Source organism: Dendrobates tinctorius, unplaced genomic scaffold, assembly GCF_039654945.1.
Source record: "Dendrobates tinctorius isolate UK_male_01 unplaced genomic scaffold, ASM3965494v1 ptg000003l, whole genome shotgun sequence".
NCBI lineage: Eukaryota > Metazoa > Chordata > Amphibia > Anura > Dendrobatidae > Dendrobates > Dendrobates tinctorius.
Window position 1 is genome coordinate 102054366 of NW_027361671.1, and position 20817 is coordinate 102075182.

At 43.7% G+C, this 20817-nt stretch overlaps 1 protein-coding gene across 1 annotated transcript in view; it reads left to right on the top strand.

The window, feature by feature from the left end:
• Positions 1-20817, top strand: part of LOC141079180 (aldehyde dehydrogenase, mitochondrial-like) — an 83768-nt gene that overhangs the window by 44876 nt on the left and 18075 nt on the right. The window contains exon 9 of the mRNA XM_073565290.1: positions 2173-2357. Within this exon, the coding sequence (XP_073421391.1) occupies positions 2173-2357 (185 nt within the window). The remainder of the gene's footprint in view (positions 1-2172; positions 2358-20817) is intronic.

A 20817-nucleotide genomic window follows, 5' to 3' on the forward strand; every position in this document is an offset into this window, starting at 1 on the left:
AAGTATATAGCATTTCTGACTGACAAATTTCTTCCATGCTATAAAAAGCAGAAACATGCCTTCAGGAGCAAAATCATCTTCATGCATGACAATGCACCATCTCATGCTGCAAAGAATACCTCTGAGTCAATGGCTGCTCTATGGGCATAAAAGGAGATAAATTCATGGTGTGGCCACATCTTCCCCTGACCTCAACCCTATAGAGAACCTTTGTAGTATCATCAAGCAAAAGATCTATGAGGGTGGGAGGCAGTTCACATCAAAACAGCAACTCTGGGAGGCTATTCTGACTTCATGCAAAGAAATCCAAGCAGTAACTTTCCAAAAACTCTCAAGTTCAATGGATGCAAGAATTGTGAAGGTTATATCAAAGAAGGGTTCCTATGTTAACATGTAACTTGGCCTGTTAGGATGTTTTATAGTTAAATAGCTTTTTTGTTCAGTGAATGTGACCTAATGCTGCAAATTCCACAAACGAGCATTTTCAGTTCTTTAAAACATATCAAATGTTTAGAAATTCTACTGTGCCTAATAATTTGGAACAGTGCAATTTGAGTTTTTATTCATTTTGGAGATTATACTGTTATCATTGGGAGGTTTCTTCAATAAAATTCGATGTATACTCTAACGGGTGATTACTTTTATTAGACTGACTGTCATTTGCATCGGCCACTTAGGAAAATCAGAGAAAAATATCATTTCCATAATAATTTGGAACATAGTGTACTGGTGAATAGACATGACAAGGTTATGCTTACTTTGATGAAGTGTTAAAAAAAAAATTGAATGTGTGTATGATCTGTATTTGTATCTATATCTCTGTCTATGTCTCTATCGCACTCGCTCTATCGGCAAGATTTATTTCGCAAATTACGGTGGAAAATAAGTATTCAGTCATTAACAAAAGTTCATCTCAATATTTTGTTATATATCCTTTGTTGGCAATGACAGAGGTCAAACGTTTTCTGTAAGTCTTCACATGATTGGCACACACTGTTGGCCCATTCCTTCATGCAGATGTTCTCTAGAGCAGTGATGTTTTGGGCCTGTTGCTGGGCAGGGCAACATGGACTTTCAAATCCCTCCAAAGGTTTTCTATGGGTTTGAGATCTGGAGACTGGCTAGGCCACTACAGGAACTTCTTATGCTTCTTACAAAGCCACTCCTTCATTGCCCTGGCAGTATGCTTGGGATCGTTATCATGCTGAAAGACCCATCCAAATTTCAATGCCCTTGCTGATGGAAGGAGGTTTGCACTCAATATCTCACAAATCATAGCCCTATTCATTCTTTCATGTACACAGATCAGTTGTACTAATCCCTTTTACAGGGAAACCGCCCCAAAGCATGATATTGCCACCCTTTGCTTCACAGTAGGCATGGTGTTCTTTGGATGCAGCTCGGTATTCTGTCTCCTCCAAACACAACGAGTTTTGTTTCTATCAAACAGTTCTACTTTTGGTTTCATCAGACCATATCACATTCTTCCAATACTCTTCTGGATAATCCAAATGCTCTCTAGCAAACTTCAGATGGGCCCGGACATGTACTGGCTTAAGAAGGGGGACACTTCCGACACTGCAGGATCTGAGTCCCTGGCGGCGTAGTGTGTTGCAAGATTTCAGGCAAAGTAACATGGAAACAGGCATAAATTGTCAGGTATAAGGCACATAAATGACAGATCAACACGTTTCGACTAAAAAAAGTCTTTGTTGAGAACACCACTAGGTCTAAATAGCAGACAAGATGTGATTTAAATATTACCATTAATTTGTAGTGTGTGTTTTTTTTTTTTTTTTTTTTTTTTTTTTTTTTTTTTTCCCCCCCCAGTTTTTTGGTTTTTAAAAGTATGCTTTCTAATTTGCTTAATTGGTATTGGCATATGTAATTTGTCTATTGTTTGTCCAATGACTTTTTATACCACACTATAAGATCATGTTCATTGCATTTTGGGATTAGATCTTGACAAAGACTTTTTTTTTTTTTTTTTTTTTTTCGAAACGCGTTGATCTGTCATCTATGTGCATTATACCTGATAATTTATGCCTGTTTCCATGTTTTATTTTAAATGGATTAAAAGTTATTTTTTTAACTGCTACTAACTTTGCTGGATCCTCCTTCCTTCTTTGCTTTGCATCTGAAAAAGTTTTGTTTTTTATCTGTTCTCCACAGTGGACTGGGCTGTAGAACAGTCCCATTTTGGCCTTTTCTTTAACCAAGGACAAGCCTGTGCTGCTGCCTCTCGCACATACGTACAAGAGGATATCTACAACGAATTTGTGGAGAGAAGTGTCCACCGCGCAAATAGCAGAATTGTCGGAAATCCGTTTGACTTCAAAACTGAGCAAGGACCCCAGGTAAGTCTGTAAATAAAAGTAATGAACAAATTGTGCTATTATAGACTTATTTATTTAGTTTATTTGCGCAGTTATCCAATGTAGACACTCCCCAAAAATGTGACTACAATATTTAGTGGCGGTATCAATCTCCCTCATCCACCCCACCCCCCCACACACCGTTACAAGTCCTAGGGCCTTTAGGCCATGTTTACACACGTTTTCTCTAAAAAACGAGCCAGCCAATCCGTATTTGTAATGTGAGTTTGGCCTTAAAGGGAGTGGCGTCAGAAAATTACCTATTCACAAGTTTGATTTTTGTGTTACATTAACTTTTTAAAACCTTTTTGGCTTTTTTTTCCTTTGTCTATTATTAAAAACAAAACTTGTAGTCTTGCAATTTTCACTTGGCCAATCACCTGTTTTAGACTCGTACTTCACCTTTCAGAAACCGTTTACAGCAGCGTCCTTATCAAAGGCAGGATTACAATGATGGGCAACACTTCTATGTGATTGGTGGAAACCTTATAGATGAGATCACCTGCTCACCCTCTTCATAAAAGACGTTTTGCACACGCTCTTAAGATGCTTTAATACAAAAAATTAGGGCAGAATCTTGTTTTTTTGGCTAATGTACATGTGGATTTCTTGAAACAGGAAGTATGAGTCTAAAAAGATCCATTGTCAAAATGAAAGACTTCTAATTTCTTTTTTCTTAATAAACATTGTGATATGGGAAAAATATTTTTTTAAAAATTACTTGATTTTAAAATTGGGTCATTTTCTGATGACCTGTTCCCTTCAAATGTCACCCTTTTCTGTCCCAAGGGTCTAATCTGAGATAAACCTGTGCATTCTTCTGATATTTCTGTTGCAGACTGTTAATGCCAATCTGTCAGCAGGTTTTTGCTCTTTAATCTGAGGGCAGCATGAGTTGGGGACTGAAACACTGATTTCAGTGATGTGTCATTTATTGGGTGTGTGCTCTTGTCTCAATACAATGAGTTATTTATCAACAGATTAACACTATAAGGCTGGAGTCACACTAACCAGCGCAAAATACGCTCCGTAGTTTACATGCGTAATACGGATGAATGACCCCTAAATAGTGCTCCGTAGGTCATCCGTAAGCCAGGTGCGGTCGCGTATTTTGCGCATGTCTGCATCCGTATGTAATCCGTATGCAATCCGTATGGCGAGATTTTCTTGCAGCCTTGCAAAATGGACATTTAACGGTTTTGAGGCCTGCAAACAATTTAAATCATTAGCCTGCACCCTATTTATACAATCAGAAACAGGTGGCCGCCTCCATACTGTCCATTTGTGAGCTTGCTTTCACGAGGTGTGTTGGTGTTCTTTGTGCAACATGGCAGAGGGTCTGACATTCAATACAACTGAGCAGGTTCTCTTTAACTGGCTTTTGTCACGGCGCTTTGGGCAACCAGACCCAGTGATGGTGGATCCGCGGAGGAGGAGACGCATGTGGGTCCATCCACTTTTGAGTCAACGACTCACAAGAGGTCATTTTCACCGCCCCTATTCTTCTCTGCGAGAGCATCCTGATAAATTTTACCAGTACTGTCGCATGAGCATTTCCACATTTGATCGACTCTTGGAGACAGTGCGCCATGGGATAACCTTTCAGGACACATGGATGCGCAAAGCCATATCTGCAGAGGAGCGACTTCTACTCACAATACGGTATGTACTACACAACCACATTCTCTATGTTCATAATGTGTGGGCTAAAGTATGTTTTTTTTGCCTTCTTGGACAAAGTTTTATGCCCTCATCTTACTCCAAATATGTTTCAACTTACACACCAGAATGTTAGCTCTAATATGTACTGCATATCACTTAGTCATTGTGGAACCAAATATGTGTGTGTTATTCTATCTCAATTCCTCCCAAGTTTGGTCGGCATGTAACTGATGTTTTTTGACTTTAGGCATTCTAAACTTATCAATTTATGTTGTTCTACAGCTTCCAGTCCACTGGCCTGTCTTATGCCGCCCTCCACCATGAGTTTCTCATTGGAAGATCAACCATTTCAGGCATAGTGAGGTCTACATGTACAGAAATCTGGACAAGACTCCATCAAGTGGTCATGCCCGAGCCCAGGATGGAAAACTGGTTGAGGATATCAAGGGACTTTGAGGAGGACTGCCAGTTTCAAAATTGTATTGGGGCCCTGGATGGCAAACATATCCGGGTGCGTAATCCGCCGAACTCTGGCTCCCAATTCAATTATAAACAATACATTTCTGTTGTATTGTTGTCTCTGGTAGACCCTCAATACAAGTTTATAATTGTTGACATTGGGGCCTATGGAAGGACGGGAGACTCTAGAGGCTTCAATACTTCCATAATGGCTCGGCGGCTACGCACCAACCAGTTGGATCTACCACCACCACGCCAGCTACCAGGCTCCCCTAAAGAATCAATCCCTTATGTCCTTGTGGCAGATGAGGCCTTTCAGTTATCGCGCAATGTCATGAGGCCATATCCCCGGCGCAACCTTGAATTTGTAACTTGCGCCTATCACGTGCTAGGCGACTGGTGGAGTGTTCCTTTGGGATTCTTTGTGCCAAATGGCGGATACTACAGTCTGCCATTCAGTTGAGTGAACAAAATGTGAATGAAGTTGTGAAAGCCTGTGTTGTTCTGCCTAACATTACCAGGATACATGATTGTTCCTCCTCTGATGGTGTTGTGCGCAGGCCGGACAATGTGCGCAGGGTGAGACCACCTATGAACCCTCAACGTAGACCGCTCTCTGGCCTCAAAGTGCGTGATATTTTCACTAATTTATCTCACCTGAGGGGGCAACTTCTTGGCAAGAGCATACTGTGTCTGTTATAATTTGTTTCTTTAAGTGTGTCTAAATATATATTACTCAACCCCTTATGATTCTATGACTGTTTCATTGCATTGGTTAGTGTATGTTAGTATGTTGTGAGGGTTTGTGAAAAATCACACAGAGACATTAACTATAGTAGACAAATTTTTAGTTTTGCCTTTTTTTTTTTTTTGTTTGCTTAAAGGCAAACATAATATTGCCATAAGAACATTTTGGCAATGGGCAAAATGACCCTTTGTGCCTTCTTTAACTTTTTTGAAAAGTAACATTACATAACATAACCCAAAAAAAGATTAGGCAATAACAACATTGCTGCATGAGAATATTAAACTAGAATTGAAAAAAATAGGTGAGCTCCATCACCAAAATAAATGCTAAAAGATAACACTCATATTTCTTCCAATCATAGAAAGATTCCACCATGAAAGCCAAGGCTACCTCACGGCTTTCAGCCAGATATTACCTGTCTGTAGAACAGAGAATATTTAACCATGCTATACTGGAAAGGATGAAAAAACAAAACTCACTTGTTAAGACATAGAGAGAGCGTGATATTCTGAAGGCTGGTCGCCTTGATTTGTTTTACTAGAGATTGCTAGCAAAAAAGGTGACTACTTCACTAAAGGGCATGTCACACTAAGAGATATCGCTAGCAATATCGCTGTAACTAGTGACGTTATAGCGATATTGCTAGCGATATCTCGGTGTCTGATACTTACCTACGACCTGCTCCCCCGCTGGTTATCGCTGATCGCGCGAGAACGTTCAGGACTGTTTCTCGTCGTCTGCTTCCTGTGGCGCTTCCTGCTGTGAGGACGAGCGACTCGTGGAGCCGGGCGGGAGGACGCAGGATCGCCTGGTGTGACAGGTAAGTAGCGATCCCCGTCGCTAGTGAGATCTGCCTATGTGGCAGCTCACTAGCGACCACTTAGCGATGTACCAGCGATCCTGACCGCGTCATATCGCTGGTCGGGATCGCTAGTACATCGCTAAGTGTGACAGTACCTTTAGGCCAGCACGCCTTTCCTAGGCATTAGCAAGTGAGTAGTGTATTTTCATCTTTTCATTTTACAGTATAGCGCGTTGAAATATTCTGTTTTGTACACACATGTAATATCTGTCTGAAAGGCGTGAGGTAGCCTTGCCTGTCATGATGGATTCTTTCATATGATTGGAAAACATTGTGAAAAAAATTAGAATGTTAAATTAGGTAAAAAAGTTTGGTGATGGAGAACACCTGTTTTTTTTCCTTTCTATTTGGAGCACCAGTTAAACCGCACTGGACATCTCCGGCCATCAGACTTATAAATCCTCATAGGTTGGGGAAGAGCAGCCTGTGGGTGCTGCTGGACACTGTGGCCAACATCGCCCTGTGTGGGGCCATACTGTTGCCCATGATGCTGGAATTGTCCTGCCTCCTGGGACTGTTGGGGATACTGGCCAGAGTAATGATGATGGTGAGGGGCATCTTGTTGGCTGTGGTAGGCACGTGGCTCATACCCACCAAGATAGCCAGATCGTCCCCAACCAGGTTGGGACCAGCCTCCAACACTGGGTGGGTACAAGTGGCCATATTAGTGGGGTTGGCTAGAGGCTGACATTTGGGGCTGCGGAATAGAAGGTTGGGAAGTGGGAGGAAGGGGTTGAGGTGTTGGCCCACGTATTAGGGGCTGTTCGGGCCCTGCTTGAGCAAGCATCTGTGTGGATGGTCTCATGCGCATTAGATTTCGGGGGGAGAGCTGCCACCTCTCCAGATATTCGAATACCTCATATGGGGTATTGGGGGGGGGGGGGGGGGGGTGCTTGCATCAAGCAGGATCTGAATACATCCCCTAATACGGAGCCTGACCTCACGGGTAAGGGCACGGAGATAAAGGGTGAGGCTACGTGCGTAGGCCTCCTCCCCATCATCTGTAGTTACTCTAGATAAATAATTGAGCACCCCTGTGTCCACATTGGTCCTGCTCTCTTGAATAGTGAGCTGGCGCCTTCTTCGTGTTCGCCCTGATGTAAGAGCAGCCTGTGGGGAGGCCCTGATCTGGCCAGTTGGGCTGCTGCTCAAGTTGCTCAGCTCTTCCAGGATGGGTGATGGGGCAGCAGCAGACCGTCCTGGTGGTGTTGTGTGTTGGGCAGCCATTGGGTTGTCCTGTGATGCCTCATTTTCTGCCATCCTTCTTGTAGGGGGAGAAGATGGGCCAGCCACCTCATCCCCTACAGGATCTATTATGGGCTCTTCCTCTGAGGCCGTTCCTCGATCCGTAAGGTTGGATTGAGTTCTGTTATGAAATAGAACAGAGGCAAAAATACATCAATATTTTTGTCCCTGTAAAGTATTTGTGTAATGTGGTGTGAGGTATCTACTTACGGTCTCAGATCCAGAATTGGGGCGAGGAAGGACAGGCGGTCCTAGTAGATGTACTTCCTTTTAACATCCAGCATCCCCACTCCTGGACCGCTGCTGGCGTTCCCGGCAGTACTGGTCCCAGATGCTTCGCCAGCGTTTCATCACATCTTCCACTGCAATGTGACAGGAAATATTGTCAAATTCACATATTTGAGAGGTCACATTTTCTACCAGTAGTCTAGGCATGGGGCCTTCTGGGGTGAGCTTTATACCCATGGTGGCATATGTAATTGGGCAGATACACAGGGTCTCTTTAGCTACACTTAATTGTTTTGTCTAGGAGGATGAGGAGCTTGTGGCCTAACCCCTTCAAAAAGAGCCTGAAGACCCACCTCTTCCGACAAGCCTACAACCTGCAGTAACCACCGATCGACCAAACCGCTGCACGACCAGCTCTACCCTCGCCTACTGTATTATCACCCATCCCTTGTAGATTGTGAGCCCTTGCGGGCAGGGTCCTCTCTCCTCCTGTACCAGTTATGACTTGTATTGTTTAAGATTATTGTACTTGTTTTTATGTATACCCCTCCTTACATGTAAAGCGCCATGGAATAAATGGCGCTATAACAATAAATAATAATAACCCCAAATTATGGCTGTGTGAAGACGCGTGTCACATCCAAATGTAATGGCCTCATGAGGCTAAAAGTACATGCACAGGAAGGGGGGTGCTGATTCTATATTCCTTTTTTCTTGCGCGCTAAGGTTACTGATGTTTTGCGTTGTACTTACGAATTTTATGCTGCTCCTCACGTGGTCGGTCACAAAAGTCATGGTACATCTGGCGACAGATGCGCCTCCATGACGCCTCCTTTCTTGCCCGGTTTGCATAATTTGCATCGCGTTGGTCCCAGATTTCGGGACGCTCCTGCACCAGGACAATGAGCATCTCAACATTTATGTACGTGGACGCCATGCTGCTGCTGTACTCCGTGCAGGCGTACTTCCTGGATGTCTGGAGCGCTTTTTGAGCTCATTTGCATGTCTAGGCTTCCTGATGATGGATTGGCCCATTTCCTGTCACCAGCCAAAAGACCTGCGTATTGCTCGCAGGTCACACGTCTGGTCCGTGTGTAATCCGTATTTTTTTGCGCGTCCATAGACTTGCATTGGCGTACTACGGGCGTAGTACGCTGACAATCGCAGCATGCTGCGATTAGCACGGAGCGTAGGATACGCCTGGTGCAAGTGACCCCATAGAGAATCATTTGTCCGTGTCTAATGCGTGCTTTTAGCGCCTCTCACTCGGCCGTATTCCTCGCCAGTGTGACCCCGGCCTAAGACTACAGCTGGCATGCATCCTGATCCATTGCTACTTCCAGTACTGATTAGCAGCTTACTGTCAATATACATTGTATACAGAAAGCTGGGGTGTGGGTGTAAAGTAGTGGAGACCCTGCCCGCACTCTGCCACCCTCTTTAAGATCTCATGGCTAAATAATGCCTCGTGATATTTTGACTTTCGCTTTATCTATTTTCCGACCAGCAATAGTTAGCCCCTACAATCCCGTCTGCTAAGTGGGTACACAGTGAGGCAGTTTCTTGTTGATAGTTCAGATAGGGATAAGTAAGCGAGAAGTACAGACCTTTTGGTCCAGCTTCTTGCAGACCGGCATAGAAACTGTGTTGTGTGCCTGGATGTAGATGACAATATGTCAGATAGTATGTTCTGAAGGAAAGTGTTGTGAATTCGATTTCTGGCCTCCCTCTAGTTATTACTGAAGGTAGTGGAGCTGGTCAGATCGACAGAGAGGTTGCAAGTTCTCTTTGTGGGCTCCCTCTGGTGGTTACTGGAGGTAATGGAGCTGATCTGATTGACAGAGGCTTGCCACCTGATAATGATGATGACAATTGGAGATCTGGGGTTTCAGATTGGGATTTAAAACAGCCGACTCCCTCTATCCCTGCTGGTGATTTGCTTCCTGTTCCTCCTGAGGTCTGATTTCTCCAGCTCTGTCCCTGCATGTTCAGCTAAGTGGTTCATTTGCTATTCTGTTTGCATTTGATCTGGTTTTGTCTCTCTTCTTGGTGCAGGTCAGCCAGCACCGGCTGGGGCTATGCTGAATCACCACCCATATGTTACTGCTTGTGCCAGTTTGTTTTATCCCCTATTAGATTCGTCTTTTTGCTCTGCTTTCAGAATATACCAGAGTGCTGATATAGTGGGGTGTGAAGTCGTGTGACTTCAGTGTTTTTTGCATCAGACGTGTTGGTATTTTTGCAGGGTTTTTTGCGTGATTGCAGACAGTGTCTTTCCTGTCCTGTCTAGTCAGTGTGGGCCCCAACTTTTGCTCAGTCTATTTTCCTGCCTGTGTTTTGTGTTTTCATCTTGCCTCACCAACAATATATGTTTGGGGGCTATCTATTTCTTTGGGGTCTGCTCTGGGGCAGTTTAGATTTCCCCTTTCTTGCTTTAGGCTTAGTTAGCTCTTCAGCTGTGCCGAGGCGTCTAGGATCATCGTAGGTACGCTCCACGGCTACTGCTAGTTGTGTGGATAGGATTAGGGGACTGCAATCCGCTTAGGTACCAACCTCTCTGGTTTTCTGTGGCTTAGCCTGGACCTGCTCTCCTCCTCGGTGACCCATTCATAACAGGAAAGCAAGGAATAAATGGCAGCAAGATTTCTGACTTCAGGCAAAGTAACATGGCAAAGATCCTACAAGGAGGATGGGTACCTCATCTCAGGCCAGGAGGCCTAATTAAAAGGGCGGAACTTCGCTCGGGTGAGTAGCGGGCCTGAGCTTAAGGAAAGATTCCTTACCTCAGTCAAGCAGGTCTTCAGTAATCAATTATCTACAGTATAGTAGAAAAGAAGGTAAAGTGTCATCATACTAGGAACAAGTTCTACGAAGAGCTGGAGATGCATTGGCACAGCAGGGTAGTGGGTGGTCCTCATCGAATGGACTTTGAGAGTGAGGAGTCGTACCAACGTACCTCTGCCAGTGAGGTTCTAATCAACTGGGAGTTGAGACTAGCTATGAAGGGCCTCAGCGACACACCTCTCAGCCTGCTCAGTCCTCCTAGGGGAATATGGAAGTTCCCATAATTGTAGGCTGGACTTGTGTATTATAAGTAACTAGCTGAAGAGCCTGGCGCTACCCGGGCATTGTAACTAGCTATGGTTAGTTATAACAAATTATAATGAATATATATATGAATATATATATAATATATTAATCATGTTGAGTGTAGAGCCCTGTCCACTCCACATAGCCACATTCACTATAATATCCCACATCATCCCGTCAGCCAGAGCCAACGGACTACTACCCCTAATATCCCACATCATCCCATCAAAGCCAGTAAAAGTAGAATAGTGACATTGCACAGAAACATGGTTCACTAAGATCCCAGGTTTTCTACTGATCAGGCTGATATTCTCACTTATCTGCCACCATAAATATCAGTCATGTTTTTCACCAATGGACAGGCACAAACCTTATACATTAGTACAGTAGAGAAACCTTCACACACATTTTCATGCACCGTCAACTTGTAATTTGTCTGGCTGAGTTGCTCATGGATTTACAGCATCTGTATGCAGTATAGTATCATATTTAAAGGGTTGTTATGGGAAAAGCATTACGTGGTATATGGGTATATTCAGGTGAATTATGGGGAAAGTAGCACTTTAAAAAAAAACTCACAGCATCAGAGCACAGTAACACATCAATAATGCATAAGTGTCTGTGAGAAAATATTAAATCCACATGACATTTAATATGTGCACTTTCCTACATTCATGTGTGTCACTTAATGATACTACACGGGAGGGGGGGGGGGATTAATTTCTGTCATGTGCTCTTTGCTCCTTTCTGTAGGACAGACAATGGTTGGGAGCTTATGTTCCTGGGGATGCTAGATTTCTCCCACCATGTCAGTGTCTGCTGAGGTGTTGTCAAGTGGGAAAACTTGCGCATAGCAACCAATCACAGCTCAGCTACTTTTAACCAGCTCTGGTGAAATGAGAGATGCTTAGTGATTGGTTGCAAGGAAAACTGTTGGTCATAGCAATTAATCACAGCTTAGCTTCTTTTGAACAGCTCTGGTGAAATGAACTATGCTTAGTGATTGGTTGGTGATACACACACATTGATTTTTATATATAGAGATGTACCATCATGTGTAACTGAACAATTGCTGCCTCTGCCTAATGCAGAAGAACTATTCATAAAGTGATGTGCCTGTTAACTGATGTATATACTTCTCAAAGAAAGGTTTATGTTTGGTCATTGGTCTCGCTCATTCATCTCTACCTCAACTGGTCCTGGCCTGCCAAGACAAGCGGCAGCATGGGGTCTGCAGAGGCGTATCGCAGCACAAAGCCAGCTAAGACCGCCATTTTCCTGCAGTGTGGTGGGGTATGGATTATGCTCACCTCGCCCATGACTCCCTCCCCTGCCAAGGTTACAGGGGAGAGGTTGCCTTTCTGAGCTCTCCTACATCTAAAAACTGATTATTTACTGGGTGCAGTATTTGTAATACAAAGTTACACATCGTTGTAATCAGGGTCTCTTTTCCTACACCATCCTGCTCTCATATTAGGTAGCAAAAACCTGGTGACAGATTCCCTTTTGGTAAGAATTTTTAAACCTTATTAATTTGCATTTCACTGCATGTTACAAATTGTTATTGTAGAAAATCTGCAATAAAATTGCCATGTGTGAACATGACGCTTGCCCTTTATGGCTTCTTAGTACCAAGATTTTTTTGTACCTGATCTAATACCATAAGCAATTTGTGCATGTGCCTGAGACCACATTAATTTCACATGTGTTTTATCTGTGATTGACAGGGCATGTACCCACTATAACCCGTGGTACTGCTAACATGTCTGTGTTGTTTTTTTTATTTTTTTTTTCAGACAGACATGCCCCAAGCAGGTGTTTTCCATTTGCTGTTTGGCCTGTGCGATCACTCTGCAGGGCTTTGTATTTAAATCTCACTGTTACCTCTGTTCCCTGCTGGTGATGGCTTACAACTACCCAGTTTGATGCTGAAGGAGTATTCGTGAATTGACAGTGTGTTGGTGTTCTTTAGGAGTTATCTGCGTGGTTTTGGTAGTGTGTGTATTTCCTTATCCTTTCCCGTGGGGTTGGTCATTCCTACAGTCCCTTTTGTATTCCATTTTGTTTTATGAGCGATTTTTATGACTGCAGTTTTCCTTTCATCCTAGTCTGTTTCCTCTGTCTGTTCGGTTCGTGCTATCCATTTCACGTCAGTCCCATTTTCCCCTGGGTGGAGGTGGAAATAGTTCAATGTGCATTCAAGAGCATAATAAGGTTGGAAGCCCAGGCACTTCTACATTCAAGTGCACCCCTGGGATAGGGATAGTGAGGGTTTCAGGTTTCAACTCCAGAGACATACAAAATAAGGGGAGAGGGAGTCAGCTCGCCATTATCTACTGCACCATGCTTGGCGAAAGCCTCCGTCTGGAGCCATTCTAGTCTGGACACTTCAAGAGTAATGTGAAAAAGAGAGGTTTTCTCCAGCATAGGTTACAGTAGTTCCGGAAAGTATTCAGACCCCTTTTACATTTTTCACTCTTTGTCTCATTGCAACCATTTGTTAAATTCAAAAAGGTTTAATTTTTTTTTCTCATTAATGTACACCTTTGCTCAGACGCTCATATTTAAGTCACATGCTGTCCATTTCCTTGTGATCCTCCTTAGCTCGGTATTGAGTAGACCCTTTTGAGCTAGTACAGCCATGAGTCGTCTTGGGAATGATGCAACAAATTTTTCACACCTGGGTTTGGGGATCCTCTGCCATTCTTCCTTGTAGATTTTCTCCAGTTCCGTCAGGATGGATGATGAACTTTGGTGGAGAGCCATTTTCAGGTCTCTCCAGAGATGCTCATTTGGGTTTACAGAGTTGTTCTGAAGCCACTCCTTTGCTATTTTAGCTTGTGGTTAGGGTCATTGTCTTGTTAAAAGGTGAACCTTTGGCCAAGTCTGAGGCCCAGAACACTCTGGAAGAGGTTTTCATCCAGGATATCTCTGTACTTGGCCGCATTCATGTTTCCTTCAATTGCAACCAGTCGTCATGTCCCTGCAGCAGAAAAACACCCCCATAGCATGATGCTGCCACCACCATGTTTCACTGTTGGTATTGTATTGGGCAGGTGATGAGCAGTGCCTGGTTTTCCCCACACATACTGCTTAGAATTATCACCAAAAAGTTCTATCGTCGTCTCATTAGACCAGAGAATCTTATTTCTCAGTCTGGGAGTCCTTCATGTGTTTTTGAGCAAACTTTATGCTGGCTTTCATATGTCTTGCACTGAGGGGAGGCTTCCGTCGGGCCACTCTGCCATAAAGGCCCGACTGGTGGAGGGCTGCAGTGATAGTTGACTTTGTGGAACTTTCTCTCATTTCCCTACTGCATCTGTGGAGCTCAGCCACAGTGATCTTGGGCTTCTTCTTTACCTTTCTCACCAAGGCTCTTCTCCCACGATTGCTCCGTTTGGCTGGATGGCCAGGTCTAGGAAGACTTCTGGTGGTCCCAAACTTCTTCTATTTAAGGATTATGGAGGCCACTGTGCTCTTAGGAACCTTGAGTACTGCAGAAGTTCATTTGTAACTTTGGCCAGATCTGTGCCTTGCCATAATTCTGTGTCTGAGCTCCTTGGCCAGTTCCTTTTGACCTCATGAATCTCATTTGGTCTGACATGCACTGTGAGCTGTGAGGTCTTATACAGACAGGTGTGTGTCTTTCCAAATCAAGTCCTATCAGTTTAATTAAACACAGCTGGATTCCAATGAAGGAGTAGAACCATCTCAACGAGGACCACAAGGAAATGGACAGCATGTGACTTAAATATGAGTGTCTAAGCATAGGGTCTGAATACTTATGACCATGTGATATTTCAGGTTTTCGTTAACAAATTTGCAAAAAATTCTACTTTTTTTTTTTTTTTTTAGTCAAGATGGGTTGCAGAGTGTGCATTAATGAGAAAATTAAAATGAACGGACAGGTGAGGAATATGGTGTTTATTCGATTTCCCCATAACAGCACCATGAGAGAGGGGATCTGCCCTTCAGGGACCAGAAACCCACAAACATAAAAGGGCGGCACCTCTCCCACGCATCAGTTGATTTCCTGTCCTTAACTGGTGAGCCTCTTTCAGACATACCTCTCGAAGAAGTCATTCCCTGGCACAGGCGGTTGGTTCAGGCAGCGGGGGTCCCCTGCCTTGATTGGTGCAGGGTCCCTGGAAGTGCCACAGTGGGTCCAGGGGTATTGCACAATAGTGTGCGGAGCAGGCAAGTGGTCTGCAGCGCAGAAGACGGTGCAAGTAAGTATATCCTGGAGCTCCGCTGGAGTGTCTCGGTGCTGTGGCTGTGTGCCTTGATGCATCTGGGCCCGCCCGTGTGACATTGTGGGGGAGTGCCCGTGGACTTGGTGTCTCCGGGGGGCGTGTCCGGGAGGTCCCTAGGGACATGGCACAGGTGGCTCTTATAATTCAGCGGCCATCGCCAGAATGGGAGAGGCCCAAAGTGCAGGCACGGGAGCCACAGGCATGGCCGGCGGGAGGCATGCACCAGGGAGTCTGCAGACCACGTGGAGGAACCTGCTCACCTGGAAATCTGGGGGTGCAGCCCGGAGAGCATTATGGCTGAAGTGCTGGCCGGGAGGCATCCAGGCCAGGTCTAAACTATGTGCCATCCCCTGTGAAGAACAACACCTGTTTGGGCCAGTCTTAGATGAGCTCTTGGAGAAAGCAGGGGACGACAGGAAAAAAGTTCCTTAGTCTGTCGGTTCCCTCCTACAGATGTCCCTTCAGCAGGAGGAGATATATCCTCATGGATACGTGGAAAGCCCTGCTGGTACAGGATCAAATAGGATGACAGAAGAAGGAAAGGTAGGGATTTCATGTTTGGAAACTTCTCCCAGTGTCACAAGAAACCATCCCAATGACTGCTTGCCCTGGTGGGGGGAGACTGGTAGCCTACTACCCTGCCTGGACAAAGATATCGAGTAGTGACCGGATCCGTTAGCATAATAGGATCAGGACTGAGGCTGGAGTTTTCTGTCAGTTCCACAGGACTCCTTGATGATAACTCCTCCTTGGTGGAACAACAGGCCCTGGAAGTGGAAGTCCTGGAACTGTTGCACAAGGCGGTCCTGGTGGAGGTTCCCTTGATTGGGAAGCCTGACGGTTCCTTTAGGACCATTATAAATTTAAAGGGTTTAGACAAATTCCTAAAAGTGCCCCCCTTTTAAAATGGACTTTTCAAAGAAAGGTTGCACTCTATCGTGCTAAAGCATGTTAATGTGAAATATGAATAGCAATATGGCTTTTGAATATTTAGAAAAAATGAATGGGTCGCTTTGCACAAAATTTGGCCAAATAATGTCTGCCCATCAACTATGGTCAATGTGATCTCAAAGACTGATGGGTCCCTAACCAGTGTGAATACATCTCTTAAGCTAGTTTCACACAAGCATATTGAGGAGCTGAGGAGGGATGCGGACTTGCTCCGTGAAGCTCCACCCACAGCCGCACCTCCTCCAGTCAGCTCCACCTCCGTCGGCATGTGGCCTGCGTACCCTATCTTTAGCATTAGGTACGCAGGTCCTGCCGATGTATGTGGATGCCTCCGCATCTGTCGTTTTGACGGTGCGGTGACCACACCAAAATGCAACAAGTTGCGTTCGGCGCAGGTCGCCGCTCCATCAAAACGACGGATGCCGAGGCATCTGCAAACATCGGCATGACCTGCGTACCTAATGCTAAAGATAGGGTACATAAACCATAACTACCATTAGTAAATGGCAGAAAAAGAGACAAAAAGCATGATAATAAAATTTCTTCAAAATTTATTATTTACTCAATACATAAAATAAACAAGGGACTATGCACAAAATGCCATGATAATACACAGACCAGAAACCATATAAAAAAATATGACAGGAAAACACCATAAATCTCATGTAATCAAAAACCTATTGTTTGATAGATGGCAAAAATTATAATAAAATGCTTGATGTAATAGACAGATTATGTGTAAAATTCACAATGAAAAAAGTGCTACATGCAAGGAGGTGCCAATAATTGTCTGCTGCATATAAAATGCTAGCCACCCTATTGAAAAAAGCACTGCCTTTTATTAAATGCACAAAAATCCACTGTTGAGAAAGCTATTACTATTACATCAAGCATTTTATTATAATTTTTGCTATCTATCAAACAATAGGTTCTTGATTACATGAGTTTTATGGTGTTTTCCTGTCATATTTTCTGATATGGTTTCTGGGCTGTGTATTATCATGGCATTTTGTGCATATTCCCTTGTTAATTTATTATTTACTCAATACATAAAGTCCGCAGCTCCTCCGATACGCTAGTGTGAAACTAGCCTTAGGCGGAGGTCTGAATTCCTGGGTGAATGTGGACACCTCTCTCAGTAAAACTTGCATTTATGGGTCGGTAGGAACCTGCTGTAATTACAATCACCACATGGTGAAGGGTGGAGTGCTCGGTCAGTAAGCTAACATTTTTGTCCTTTCTCATTCTCGGGTCCTGTACCAGAGGCCTTGGAGTTTTAGGGTTCTGCGCAGGACCTTAGTTATTCCCAGCATTTCAATTTTCTGGATAGTGAGTTCAGATGTTGCTCCTGGGTTCTGTTGTAGCCATTTTCCTAACTTGGGGGTCACTGCTTCAAGTGCTCCTAACTCACTGGAATTACTGTTGCCTTCACCTTCCACATCTTCTCCAGTTCTCCTTTGAGGCCCTGGTATTTCTCCAGCTTCTCATATTCCTTCTTTCTGATGTTGCTGTCACTTGTCACTGCCACATCTATTATCATTGCTGTCTTCTATGACAATGTCTGGTTGGTTAGCCAACACCTGCTTATCGGTCTGGGTCTTGAAGTCCCACAGGATTTTAGCCCTTTCATTCACCACTTTCTCTGGGGTCTCCCACCTGAACTTACGGGGACTTAGCCCAGATGCTGTACAGATAATGTTCCTGTATACAATTCCCGTTACTTGGTTGTGGCGTTCAGCATACGCTGTTCCTGCTTGCATTTTTCATCCTGACACTATGTGTTGGACGGTTTCTGAGGTTTCTTTGCATAGTCTGCACCTTGGGCCTTGTCTTGTGTGGTAGATTCCTGCTTCTATGGATCTGGTACTTAGTACTTGCTCTTGTGCTGCTATGATTAGTGCCTCTATGCTGTCTCCGAGTCCAGCTTTCTCCCGCCATTGGAAGGATTTCTCCATGTCAGCCACCTCCATTATCTGTCGATGGTACATCCCATGCAGCGACTTGTCTTGCCATGACACTTCATGTTCCTGTTCTTCCTTCCAGATCTGTTGTTGCCTTAGGCATTCTCTCAGCATCTCATCTTTTGGTGCCATTTTTCTGATGTATTCCTGGATACTCCTTGTTTCATCCGTGATGGTAGCTTCTATGCTTTTCAATCCTCAACCACCCTCCTTTCTGTTGGTATACAATATAAAAGAATAATTAGCGCTGTTATCCAATTTTTTTCGTTTCTTTTTTTTCAGTAAAACCAGTAAGGCTGTATGTTAAAGATTGTTTCTAAGGCCTGTTTCACACTTCAGTTTTGGAAAGCGGATCCGTTGCTAAACTGATGTGAACGGATGCCACCGGACCGTTTTTTTTGACGGATCCGATGAATGAATTTTAAAGGAGAGAGAGAGAGAGAGATTTTTTACCGTCCGGCAGAAATGATTTCAGGGTTAAATTTCCGGCTGACCTCCTTCCTCCGGGCGTGCGCACTGTAAAATGCGGATCCTGCAGCAAAAAAAAACGTTGCATGGGCCGTCCGAGCATGTCGGCGGACGCCAAAAAGATCCGCCGGTAATGCATCTCAATGGGGAAAAAAACGGATCCGCCAAAAAAAATGCCGGTTCCGTTTTTTTTAAAAAACTGCGGCTTTTGACTGATGGTCAAAAACGGAAGTGTGAAACAGGCCTAAGACAAAGGAAATAAGATCTGCCTACGTTTATTGCAGGAACTCAGAACCACAGGGGGGTGTGGGCCCCTGGGAGAATATAGAGAGGTGTCAAGCATGGGAAATGATTTGTACTTGGGCAGAATATTTTGTATTGACTGTATGGAGAGAGGAGTGGGGGGCGGGGGAGACACAGGATATTTAAAAGGCCACAAATTAGCCCATCCATTCACAAACAGCAACTTTTAAATGGGCCAATCCGGGTCATGCTGTAAGTATAAGCCTATGGTCAGGTCTTTGAAAACCTTGGTGACACAAAATAAGTTGTTTCCTGAAGACTAGGTATGCTGATGTGATCCTTAAGTAATTTCTCATTCCCTGACGGAAACAAGAGAACTAGAATGAAACTTTATTTCTCCCTTTTTTATGTTTTGCATATTTGTCATTTTATTTTTATCTTTTTATATCTTTTATTATAAGCACTGTGTATTTTTATATTAAAGCTTTACATTTTTAGTGAGTTTGATCCTTGTGTGCTCTAAAGAAGCCATAGCCTTTGAGTGTGTGTGACCTTTTCATTGTCTGACAGTAACATTTTGGGGACTCATCACCGTGTGTTTTTGGTAAATGGAGGATGTGTGGACTGTGTCGCTGTGTGATTTATGCTCACTGTATAGCATAAAACAGGTTGTTTGGATTGAGTGAGTGACGATAAATTAACCCTTGCAGGCACACCCCACGTCTTGTACTGAGAAGTGTGTACGTGATAGTACCTGTGTTTCCTAATCGTCTGAGATGTCCTGCAGTGGTCCGCTGACCCTGTTCACTGGCCCTGCCACGTACTACTTCTCCATCATAACAAGTTGTTGGGCATCAGTGCACTCAGTCTCTTACACTGTGGTTCTGTGGCCCATCCACCTGTCCCTGACCCACAAATCAGAGGAATTCTTAAACAGTAGAAGAGACTGCTGCACAGCTTGTGGCTCAGATAGCTTGGCTGTTTTGCAAGGGGGTCAAGTGGAAGAATGCTCATGACCATGATCCTCGGATGCCAAATCTGCACAATGCGCAGGGCAATGAGTGGAAGACAATGCCTTGGAACTAGAGTCACATTCATCCATCTAATCTACCATATTTTAAGTATCTTCTTGCCTTTCAGTCTACCACCATTACTCGGGCAGTCGAAAAGTTGCTGAATGTCATTGTGCCTGCCTGTACCAAAGAAAGATGTTTGTATTTTGCGACATAGCAGGTACAGAACTACCACATCCTCTACCTGCAGCAGCTACACCGTCATGACTAGCACCACTACGACCAACTCCAACTCTGACACTGCTCTAATCCCAAACACACCACCCTAGCCCCAACCCTAAGCTCTAACCCCAAAAAATAGAAAAAATTAAAAACATTAAGGAGGTGACAAAGGGGGGGTTGATTTACTATTTTCTTTTCTTTTTATTCTGATCACTGTATTAGGGTATATCACAGTGATCAAAATGAACCAATAGGAAAAATCTATTGTTGCCGGGTACCGGCTGACAGATCTCGGCAGGCGCACCAGGACTGTGGAGTCGGTAAGCCAAACCTGCGACCCCCGACTCCCACATATATTGCTTATATTTAAGTGAAATATTTATTGTAGTACAATGTGAACATCAGACATTTAATCATTTTTATGATACAATAATCAAGATATTTAGAACATAATATATTTATTGGAATACAACTTTAGAACACAACTGCAATAAATTGTAAAATATGTAATAGATATTATATAGTGTATCACATATATGTGTGTATATATATATATATATATATATATATATATATATATATATATATATATATATATATATATATATATATATATATATACATCTCTAACAATTTTCGGGTGTAAAGGAATTGCCTCATGCACAGTCAGTTTTGATGAACGGTTGAATTTTTCTATTTCTTTGAGAGCAAGTGAAACGTTTTTCTGAAATATGGTCAATCTGCTTGCTATAGGAGACAGAGTGAAATCTTTTTCCTTGCGGCAACGCTTTGCCTGCTCCATGTCATCCAAATACTTGTCAAAGTCAAATGCCTCATCTGATGAGGATGAAGATATGGCAGCAGTAGCACTGTCAGGACCCAAGTCCTCTTGCGCCTGGCAGTCCTCCTGTAGGCCACTCATCCTAACTGCTATCTCAGTCAGAGCTTCTTTTCCTTTAGTAAGCTGTTGATCATCAAGCAGTATACGATGACTTGGGTCCACGTAAACAGCTGCCAGAAAATTTTTATTTTCCAAT